The following is a 12,012-nucleotide window of genomic DNA, read 5'->3' on the forward strand; positions in this document are numbered from 1 at the left end:
GGTCTGTGGTCGGGGTAATAATATAATGAAATCTTTAATTTTCTAATAATTGTCATTCATGTCACATTTTTAATATAACGCCATCTATCGGAATTTATAAATTTCGGAATGGCTCAAATGCGAAACTTATAAATCTTTCTAGGGAATGAGTTGTCCCACTCCGGTTAAAAGTAATTTAAAAGACATATTATCACTTTCTAGATTTCTGACAATACCCAGACACTAAAAACATTAAAGATATTTTATGATCAAAATAAAAACTAGATGGGCACTCTAAAATTTGATTCGTGTAGGCGGGCGAGCAAGAGAAGAATGATTAAAACCATACACTATTTTAAAAGTAGATTATGTTGGTGCCCATTGAGATAATATTACTACGTATGGAGGAGACACCACGAACAAAATCTGTGCGCCATTTTTTTGCTCTAAGTTTTAAAAATTATTATCTAGTTAGGTACTTACCGATGAAAGTTATTCCTTTGCACTTTTCCGTAATATTTGTATTATTTGTGCAATATCGTAACACACACGAAGGCATATTTGATGCGTTTCACTTTAAAACCATTAAAAAAAACCGCTATGTTGAGCGGAACATAAGTGATGTAGGCGGTGTCGTCTCCATATGTATATCTCAATGTTGGTGCCCGCCTATCCTTTTGATACATTAACCACGTTTCAGACTGAAATAACTGATTCATATGAAAGGTATACTAGGTAATACTTTCGAGTTCATACACTGGAAATTTTTCACGATATTAGCACAGTTCAATAATGAGCTGTTGTCGCCTTCGACCTACTTTTAAGTATTCTGTCAGACACTAAGTAAGTGAAAATGGACTACTCTTAGAATAAGTTATTTATAAATTGAGGATAACATAAAATAACTTATTAGTCTTTTAAGTTGTAGGCTAGATTGTAAATTGTAATTTATCTAGGGTCCTATTTTAATTAGCAAGTTAGCAACTTTATTTATTAAAAAAAGTATATATATGAAAGGTATACTTTCGAGTTCATACACTGTAACTACGTAGGTACTATCGCTTTTTTTCACAGTTCAATAATGTGTTCACCATACTCGAGATTTGCGCTTATCAACACACATTTTAGCGTTTCATTTTTATTTTATAAGAAGATTTGAATACTATAATATCAAATTCAATTTCTATAAGTATTTGCCAAAAATGCATATGTACCACAAATGGTTTAAAAATAAAATACTTTATCTAAACTTATTTGAAAAATTAAACTCCCTTTCTTAGTAGGTATTATAAAGCGGAAGAGTTTGTTAGTTTGAACGCGCTAATCTCAGGCACTACTAGTCCGATTTTAAAAATTCTTTCGGTGTTAGCCCATTTGTCGAGGCAAGCTATAGGCTATATTATATCATCACGCTACGACCAACAGGAGCGGAGCAATGCGGGTAAAACCGCAGAGCACAGCTAGTACACTATAAAAAAGGGGTTTTCCATAAAATAAAACACACCAAACATTATAAAACTTTATTGCCACTACATCGTATAAATAAAATAAAAGACGAATTATTATAAACACATTTATTGGTCTAGTCCAGTTCGAACTCAATAATATCGCCGAGGTCAATGTCCCCGTCACTATCGCTGCTGTGGTTATCCGCTTGCTGTAAAATTAAAAAAAAAACGACATAAATATTTAGTTTTAAACCGACTTCAAAAAAGGAGAGTTATATAGCATTCAAATGCTTTATTTATGAATTCGTTATTAATCTATACATATAATAAAATCGTAGGAAGGTCAAATCTGTACATTGAATATAAAAAAAAACTTGGGGTGTGATCTAAAATCGAAATAGAAGAAATATAGTTTCTAGAATTTTTGACGTTTGTCTGTATGTATGTCCGGGCTAAATTCAAAAATTACTGCATGGATTTACTTCAAATTTGGTACAGAGATAAAGAAGAAAGACATAGGATATAGCCTATAGGTTTATATATAATAAGATTATAGGTTTTATCCCGGAAATACCTCGGCAACGGGACTATACAGGTTTTTCTTTGACTACGCGGGCGAAGCCCCTGTGCAGTGTGCGTGTGTTTAAGTGTGGTTATTGTGTGTGTGTTTGCATGTGTGAGTATGTGCGTGTGTGTGCGTTTTTTGTTTATTTATTTATGTGTTATGCGCGTCTTTCCATTTTAACTTGTGTATTTTGACTTGAATTGTGTAAAATTATGATATTGTACTATACAGCATAGTGGCGCTTTAACATGACTGTAAGTATGTTCTTGAAATAAATACATAAATGTGTGTTTGTCTCTAAGCTGTGTGTCTGTGCGGGTTTGATGTGTGAGCGTGTTGTGTGCGCGCGTATGTGATGTGCGTATTTTTTTATTTATTTGTGTGTGTGTGTGTGTGTGTTTTTTTCAACTCACCCTGCGCCGCCGTCGCCTGTTGGGTCTCTGCGGCTCGTCCCGCGAGCTGTCCCCCGAGCTGTCCCCGCCGGCGAGCCCCATCACCGCATTGCGCAACAGACTTGACGCTACTGGGGGAGGGGGGGCTTGTAAATTACTTTTTTATTGGAAACTTACTAGCTGAATTTGATATTTTTGGTTTAATGGCATTCAAATGCTTTATAAATATAAATTTATAAAGAATAGAAAAATTCCATCACACAGCGGGACTCGAACCCGCATCGTTTCGCGCCATTCCGGGGCGGATGCCCGACCAACACAGCCACAACTCTTCCTAATGTATGCGTTGGCAGAGTTTTGCTTCAGACAACTTTTGAGCGTGATTGTGAATCTTGTTGTTTATTGTACGTCAATGCAAGTGTCACTTAGCCACTGACACTTAAGCGCGTCACACACGGTGAAGATACTATAATATTTTATCTTAAGATACTGTAACATTTTATGTTATAGTATCTTAAGGTATCCGGTATCAGCGTTCTGACCATCATTTTTCTTTTTGTCATTGCGTACTAAGACCCCTGTAGAACCGACATCCTGTTACAAATGACCCACAAAATTTCGGGTCCGGGACCGGATACCTTAAGATACTGTGATATAAAATATTACAGTATCTTAAGATAAAATATTATAGTATCTTCACCGTGTGTGACGCACTTTATTGAGTTAGTGCAATTTGATTAGAGGCATAATATGATTAGTGACATCCGGTATAAGCTATTTATATTTTTAGCTAGTCAGCGTGGACAGATGGGACAGCAATGTCTTGAGATATTGGAGTAAAATCCATGTCTCAAGCACATTATGATTTAAAATAGTATTGTAAATAATTGTGTAATTTTAATACTGTCATAGTTTTTAAGATAACAAGATACTAACAATTATATAATTATTGCAATTATCTGAAATAAATCAAATAAATATAAAAAAAACATAAATAAATAAGGTCAATGCGTTTCACATAAATAAAGTAAAACATTTATCAATATAAATGTACTCACAATCGTCATCATTGTCGGATCCGGAGTCCGATCCGTCGTCGTTCTCCGATCCTCCGGCTAGCTCCTCCTCGTCGTCTTCCTCCTGTACATACATTATTTAATTAATTTATTTATTACTTTGTTAAACCAACATTCAGCAGTCTCTAGTCTCTACTCACTCTAACACAGTCACTTAACTCACTCATTCTCTATTCACTCTATCTCTTCTCATTCTAATTAAAAATCTCTCTCTCTCTCTCTCTACTCACTCTACTTCACCGCTTTGTCGTCATGATCAAGAAATCAGCAGGAACAGATTAATACCCTTGTCGTATATTTCTTCATCACACAGAACTCTTGCACCAACCTTGTTCAAAGTCTTCTCTATTCACTATAACTCAACCCTCTCTCTCTCCTCCCCCCAACTCACTCCCACTCAACTCACCGCGTCATCATCGTGATCTCTCTTTCTGCCAACATCGTATATCTTGACACACGACTCTTGCACTTGCTCGAAGTCCCCCAAATTCTCTACGACGGATATTTGAGTGCCGTATCGGGACACACTCAGCGAGTATATGTTGCGTTTCACGTCTATGGTCGCTGAAAAATAATTAATGGTTTAGTGGGAGAAAATGGGAAAAATTACCATTTAAAGCAAATCAAGAAATAAGGACCAAATTTAATAATTTTCCAAATCGATTCAGCGCAGCAGCACAATTAGCGAAATTAGCGGTGAACATCACTACATAGTATAAAACAAAGTCGCTTTTTCTGTCCCTATGTCCCATTGTATGCTTAAATCTTTAAAGACGCAACCCATTTTGATGCGGTTTTTTTTTAAAAGATAGAGTGATTTAAGAGGAAGGTTTTAGTATATAATTTATTAGGTTTTAGACAAAGCGGGCGAAGCCGCGGGCGTTAAGCTAGTTTTATATATTATATCATATTATTTTTGATTAAAACAAGTGATTGTAAACAAGTATCCATAAAAAAACGACGAAAATATCGATTAAAATACACAAGAAAAAACGTACACACGAACATAAATAAATAAATGAAGAAAAAACGATGCTTTATCTTAATATGTATATGTATATAAATCTCGTGTCACAATGTTTGTCCTCAATGGACTCCTAAACCTTAACCGATTATAATAAAATTCGCACACCATGTGCAGTTCAATCCAACTTGAGAGATAGGATAGTTTAAGCATGTAGATACCACGGGCGAAGCCGGGGCGGACCGCTAGTTACACTATATACCTACCTACGCGATAATTTTTCCTATAGGGTGATCCAATATAAATTTTTACTTGCGTTTTCTTTCACACAAAAATATAATAATTTTCGAACATCCCCCTTTTCGCAGTCAGTCAAAACTCACCTATACTAGAGTAGTCGTACGCGTCCAAAGTCTTAAAGCTGGTGTCGAATTGACTCCTATCTTCCGAGTCTTGGTCTGAACACACTGCGTATAGCGCTGTGCATGCCGGGTTGAATATTACCTGTAAATATGTATTTCATTTCATTTTTATAAACATATATCTATACTTAATATTATAAAGCTGAAGAGTTTGTTTGTTTGAACGCGCAAATCTCGGGAACTATAGGTCCGATTTGAAAAATTCTTTTGGTGTTAGATAGCCCATTTATCGAGAAAGGCTATAGGCTATATTATATAATTATATATCATCACGCTAAAACCAACAGGAGCGGAACCAAACGGGTAAAACCGCGAGGCACAGTCCTACTAAAAATATTATAAATGCGAAAGTTTGTGAGGATGTGTGTGTGTGTGTGTGTTTGTTACTCTTTAACGCAAATACTACTGAATCGATTACAATGAAATTTAGCACACATATAAAGGGTAACATGGATTAACACATAGGATATAGGTTTTATCCCGGATATTACACGGGAACGGGAACTATGCGGGCTTTTCTTTCAAAACGCAGGCGAAGCCGCGGGCGGAAAGCTTATATAATTGTAAAAAATGATATTTATGTAGTACATTGACATTCTATTGTTAATTTCTTGCAAAATAAATCATTTCATTTGTGTTGTGTTGTGACGTCATATGACTTAACTTGATAAAAAGTTAAGTAATTAATGATATAAATAAATAAATATATACGTACTTCAGATTTGTCCAAAGCTGGTACAGTTCGCAATAAGTGGAACGTTCTCAAATCCCACACTTCGGTATTTGATATGACCTGGAAAGTGCAAAAGTGACAAATTATTATCATAAGTAAGTCATTTTTTAAATTTATTTTGAGAAATTTAAAATAATTAAAAAAATTATTCTCTTTTTTATATCAGTAAGTCATTTTTTAAATTTATTTTGAGAAATTTAAAATAATTAAAAAAATTATTCTCTTTTTTATATCAGTAAATTTCTTATAACAAACTTTTTACTTGCTTTCTCCTCTTTTTTTTCTGTGCTTTTCAAATTATTTAAGTTTCAATCTGCTCGTGGAGAGAAATTCAAAAATCGTTAAAATTAATTCAGCCATTTTTGAGCCATAAGTGGTTTCCTAACCCGACATTTATGTTTGAATATTTTCTACAATAACTTAAAAAAAAAACTGGAAAACGGAGAAAACTCACATCCGAGTAGTTTTTCATTTTATTAGTGTAAATTCATAAATAAATATATTTAGGGCTGATTTTTCAATCCTTGGTTAAATCTTATCCGTCCAATAAAGTATTACACAATAATATACAGATGTCACCTAAAAACTGTCAAAAAGTGGGCAAGTAACACATTTTTAAAATGGTTGTTTAATAATACGATATTCGTTGAATAAGTTTTAACTAAGGAATGAAAAATCGGCCCTTATACTAATACCACAGAATACATAATAGTAGCTAAACGCTACAGAACGGACTCTCTCCGCCTCCCGCCAAAATTAAACACTTACCTCACCCCGCACGATCATGATTAAAATGGGCCACATTTTTCTACAGGGACGATACGCAACGAAGATTGACAACATTAATCAAATTGACCTAAAGTAATTTTATTATTTTGGATTTGTGATTATAGTTTTTCGTAGAAAATGGTTAGATATTGTGCTGTTTACGGATGTATTTCATCAGAAAAACGCGAATTTCTTTACGCTAGTCACAAATGTGCCAACCATAAAGCGTTAACACACACATTTGCACTCTCTACAGTGTGACTGTCGATAATTTTGTATGGAGTGTCCGGGGTGTGCTAATACATTACCTCTAATCCATTCGGATGGAACACGCCGCTGTGCGTTTGGTTCAATTTGTCGAACTTGTGTATTTCTTTGCCTGTGTTTACATCCCAGAGGACGCCGTCTGAAAAATTAAAAAAATTGTTAATAATATTAGAATCTTCTATTATTAAAAATAAATAAATAAATATTTCAGGACAATTTTCACACACGGCACGATCCGATCCCATACTAAGCTTTCGCTTGTGATATGGAAACCAGAAGGCTGATAAACATACATATATAATTTTAAATAAATACTTATATAGATAATTAACACCCAGACACAGAGCTAACATCTATGTTCATATTATCATTATGATGATAATAATAATGTTGGTGTTTTATTTTAATGTTAATCTATACTAATATTATAAAGAGGAAAGGTTTGTAATTATGTATGTATGGTTTTCACGCATAAACTACTGGACCGATTTTGATGAAATTTGGCACAGACAATCTTTAGACCCTGAGAAAGAACATAGGCTATTATTGCGAAATATGTACCACGGGCGGACAGCTAGTAAATAATAATAAAACCCACCTGACAGTACCAATTCATCGGTTGGATTAAAACACGCCCGGTTCTTAGCATACTGATTACTTATAGACGGACTCAAAGTGAGCAACTCCCTTCCGGTGCGAGTGTCAAAGATGGTCGCCGTTTCCCCCTTAGTGCCGATTATCCGATCATCCGACATTTTGGAAAATTCCACATATTCTTCGTTGTCTAGTTGGAATCTGTAAAAAAAATAAATAATTAATTCTTCGTAACTTTTATAAGTTACGAATTTATCAGGTTATAATTTATTAGGTTTTACACAAAGCGGGCGAAGCCGCGGGCGGTAATCTAGTTAAATATAATAACAACAAAAAACATATAAATACATACAATTGTTCAAACTCCTTCATATTCCACAACGCTGAGAGCGTCCGCCACGTTGTCGACGAAGAAGCTAGTAATAATAGCCCGTCTCTGCTTGCCTGAAAAATGCAATATATTGTAAGAGCTAGCGCGCACGAGCAACTTTGTCTCCGCAACTATTTTGTCTCCGCAACTATTTTGTCTCTCCATCCATGGGCTAGTATGAAAGTGCGCGCACGTAGCGACGCAACTCCCCATACAAATTGATGGGAGAGACAAAATAGTTGCGGAGACAAAGTTGCTCGTGCGCGCTCGCTCTTAGACGTAACTTGTGATTTAATAATTTTTTGGATGAATAGTTGTCACTATTTCCTTTCTGTACATGCTTAGCTGTCGAATATTATAAAATGCCGCTTTCCTTTGACTCGTGGCGCATTCGTACGAATCGTGTCTAGCGACTCGGACGTTGTTTATACGACGTTAGACCCAACTACCCTCACTTTGCTAATAGTGGTTGACTTGCTGCGACTTGTTATCAACTACCTACATCAATTAGGTACCTAGCTGTAGAATCGCAGTACATTCTTATTACATTCAAACTAATATTTGACCCGGCCTCTCATGTAATTTCTTATACTATATTTATTTTTTCTTTATAATGAGATAAGAAGGAAACACATTAAAAAAACATATAAATTGTTTAAAACTAAGTTCATCAGGCAGTCCTATCTTTTTAAAGCTATTTTCCTATTTTTATTAGATCGTTATAGAAATAATAAAAAAGATTACTTATAAAACTAAAAAGTCTGTTTAATTATTGGAAAGTCCAGGTAATCCTGAGATGAGATCGATCAAACAAACAAACTCTTCAGATTTGTATTTTTAGTATTTTAGATAAATTAAAGATTAATATAACATAATATTTATAATGCTTGAAAATATTATCTGTAACGTTTAAAACCCTTGTGAAAGAGATAAATAAATGATTTTATTATATTACCAGCTGTGCCCCGCGGTTTCACCTGCGTGGCTGGATATATAGCCTTCCTCGACAAATGGGCTATCTAACACCGATAGAATTTTTCAAATCGGACCAGTAGTTCCTTAGATTAGCTTGTTCAATCAAACAAACTATTCAGCTTTATAATATTAGTATAGATTCGCACCTGCATATGATATATGTAGGATTCGTGCACTTGATACGAATTCTCTTCGACGCCACTGAACAAGTTGAATATCCTTATATCGCCTGATGACGTCGCCGCTAGCAATTGTTGTTGTGTTGGCTGTAAATAATATAATTATATAATACATAATATAATATATAATAAAACATATTATATACTAGCTTTCTACCCGCTGCATCGCCCGCGCAGTCAAAGAAAAACCCGCAAAGTTCCCGTTCCCGTGGGATTTCCGGGATTGCGTCATTTTCCCGGGATAAAAAGTAGCCAATGTCCTTTCTCGGGTATCAAAACATCTCCATACCAAATTTCATGAAAATTCGTTCAGTAGTTTAAGCATGATTGAGACAACAAGACAGACAGAGTTACTTTCGCATTTATAATATTATAGTAGAGCCATTTTAATAGGCAACATTTGACAGTTCAACAAAATTCAACAACGTAACCTAGTAACGACAACATAGAATAACATGATATTTCGTTTTGTTAGAACTGCACATTTGCTTAACTTTTTTCAATTACGACCACATATTTATAATAATAATGACCGATACAAGTAATTTTAAGATTTCATTTTACTGATAAACCATTCTAAACATAATAAACAATTTCTGAATTGAAGAACTGACGTCGCTACAATTTTGTGTCAATAAACCTTTTTTCTTTTTAAATACCAGAGACGTTACTCTAAAAATCGAAATCTGACATCTAGAATCGAATGCATTGATTACTTGTGAATAAAAATCACCATAAATTAATAAATTCGATTGACACATGTTTCAAATCCATATCGATTAATTCACTTTAATCGATGTTTTTAAGCAGGTTACCTCTCTTCGAAGATAAAATTGATAGACGTCAAATGTTGCCTATTAAATTGGCTCGACTATAGTATGGATTTAATATTTGTATAGAACATATTTGAATTTGATATTTATTGTGGCGTGGCGTGGCGTAGCATGGCGTGGCGTGGCGTGGCGTAGCGTAGCATGGCGTGGCGTGGCGTAACATGGCGTGACGTGGCGTAACACGGCGTGGCGTGGCGAAGTGTGTAGTGTGTTGCAGTGTGGTGTAGTGAGTAGTGTGTTTCAGTGTGGTGGCATGGCGTGGTGTGGTGTGGCGTGGCGTAGTGTGTTGGCATGGCGTGGCGTGGTGTGGTGTGGCGTGGCGTAGCGTGGCGTAGCGTGGCGTGGCGTGGTGTAGTGCGGTGCACACTCACGTGGAACATGGTGTGCGTGAAGTACGCGTCGTCGTCCTGCAGGCGCAGCGTGCGCGCCGCGGCGAAGTGCGCGTGCGCGAGCGCGGCGTGCTGTCGCCGTGACGACGCGCCGCCGAGCTCTCGGCGCACTACTCGAGCGCATACGTTTCGGGGTTCAGTTGGTGATAGTAAGCCTCCGGTACGTGGGGATGGACACGCGTGTGGTCTAAACACGGAATAGAGGTGAGGCAATTAGTAAAGTTTTGTTCCAAATATACAATTTTGTTTTTTTTATATTTAATAATGAATATAGTATACGGACATATAACGATAATAATATATTATTATACAGGGTTTCCCAAAAATGGTGGATAATCGATTGTGTGTGTTAACTTTTGTGTGTGTTAACTTCAAAATTTATAAATTACATTTCAAAGTTTAATATATGACAACTGTTAATTTTGTTTGGCCTTAAGGGTGGAGATTCGGGCAAAAAGTTCTAGAACGTACAGCTCCCACGCTGATCTACTTCTGGAGGGAGCTATTCGACTGGGAGTTCTTCTGGAAGGATTGCTTCTGAACAAAGTTACCCTACTATTAATTAATCAACTATCTACTTCTCGAATAAATTAAATGTCCCAGGGCCGATTTTTAAATGCTTGGATAAAACTTATTCGTCGAATAATGTATAAAACTACAATTTTAAAAACGTATTCTAATTGCCCGTATTTGACAGTTTACGGGACATTTTAATATTATCGTGTATCTTTATTGGACGGATAAGTTTTATCCAAGCATTGAAAAATCGGCCCCCAGTCGAACAAATTTAATGATGATGGGGTGCAGCGTCATTCTCGAATTCCGAATCGGTGGTAAATGTTAAAAATGTTATGACGATACAAAAGTGCTTTTACAAGAAGTCTAATTGAATAAATAAATGTATCAGTTTATTTATTTATTTAAATAGGTGCACACCACAGCTGACAATTTTGACTGATTATACACACATTTACGTAGAACAATCACATGTTGTGGTAAAATGCCATCCAAATTGTATACACACAGTATAGTTGGAGGAAAAAAAATTATTAAAAAAAAGACGGGTTGCACTGGGGGAGTGCCGGCAGAAGTGAAAACTTGATTATTAACGTTGAGCATGTTTGATATTTTGGAATGGTATCCGTCTTACGCTTTTTCGATCAGGTCACGTGTCCTGACGCGAGTTTAAGATTTTATACCCATTACAGAAAAAGTGCTCAACGCCGCTAAAGAAGTTTTCACTTCAATTACATTATATAGTACAATTCATAGATCAAGTAAAATAAGTTTAATGTGTCTGTCTGTCGGTCTGGCTGTGTGTATCTACTCACTCGAACAAGTTGAACTGGGGGCAAGTGACCACCGGGTTCTTGCAGAGCGCGTGCTGGTTGTAGAGGTACTCCGTGATGATGGAGTGGAGTGTGACCCTCGGGGGTGACGGTGGACGGTCAGCTCCCGCGCTGAACTGCTTCTGTAGGGACCGCTTTTCGGTTGTGGGGGTCGGCGGGTGGGGGGTCGTTTGGACCTTTCTGGGGGGGGTTTTGTCGTGTTAATTTACATATTGCACGTTTTAATAATACATTAGTTATAATCTAAAATTTTCCGCCTCCTTGGTACAGTGATTGAGGCGCGAGCGTAGTACCGATGGGTCCCGGGTTCGATTCCCGGTGGATACGAAGAAAAAAAAATGTCTCGGTCTGGTAGGATACAGAAGGCTGATCACCTACTTGTCCCTAAAGAAAATCGATCAGTGTGACAGATGTATAATGCATTTGCCCCTTACCCAACTTGGGGACATGGGACTTCACTTATAACCTAAAAATTTCCGGTGTTTGATTGTACGTACCTTAATTTAATAACAGGCGGTAGCGGACTATTCTCCTCGTGTGTAGAATGGTTCAAGTCCATACTATCTCTCAGTAGACTTGCGCTACTCGTACGCGACACGGATAGACGGGGCTGTAATAAGTTTTTATGAATGTAAATATACATTAACTAATAAGTTGATTATAGTTACTTAATTATTTTTTCGATTTATCAACTAAGGGCCGATTTTTC

At 36.3% G+C, this 12,012-nt stretch overlaps 1 protein-coding gene across 2 annotated transcripts in view; it reads right to left on the reverse strand.

The window, feature by feature from the left end:
- Window positions 1-1,485: 1,485 nt before the first annotated feature.
- The window catches only part of mahj (LisH and WD40 domain-containing protein mahjong), a 33,740-nt gene continuing 23,213 nt past the window's right edge, over window positions 1,486-12,012 (reverse strand). Inside the window, exons 22-34 of one of the 2 annotated variants that reach the window (XM_089713014.1) lie at window positions 11,801-11,913; window positions 11,286-11,483; window positions 9,937-10,141; window positions 8,700-8,819; window positions 7,561-7,652; window positions 7,213-7,409; window positions 6,656-6,753; window positions 5,562-5,639; window positions 4,808-4,928; window positions 3,867-4,024; window positions 3,443-3,524; window positions 2,406-2,512; window positions 1,486-1,636 (exon numbers count right to left, since the gene is read on the reverse strand). In XM_089713014.1, coding sequence (XP_089569140.1) covers window positions 1,562-1,636; window positions 2,406-2,512; window positions 3,443-3,524; window positions 3,867-4,024; window positions 4,808-4,928; window positions 5,562-5,639; window positions 6,656-6,753; window positions 7,213-7,409; window positions 7,561-7,652; window positions 8,700-8,819; window positions 9,937-10,141; window positions 11,286-11,483; window positions 11,801-11,913 — 1,644 coding nt within the window. In that variant the 3' untranslated portion in view covers window positions 1,486-1,561. Of the gene's footprint in view, window positions 1,637-2,405; window positions 2,516-3,442; window positions 3,525-3,866; window positions 4,025-4,807; window positions 4,929-5,561; window positions 5,640-6,655; window positions 6,754-7,212; window positions 7,410-7,560; window positions 7,653-8,699; window positions 8,820-9,936; window positions 10,142-11,285; window positions 11,484-11,800; window positions 11,914-12,012 lie in introns of both variants that reach the window. The other variant, XM_089713013.1, reaches the window with a different exon arrangement.

Source organism: Colias philodice, chromosome 29 (genome assembly GCF_061535455.1).
Source record: "Colias philodice isolate Cphi_HAF_F1 chromosome 29, ilColPhil1 Martin Lab GWU primary, whole genome shotgun sequence".
Taxonomy (NCBI): Eukaryota; Metazoa; Arthropoda; class Insecta; order Lepidoptera; family Pieridae; genus Colias; species Colias philodice.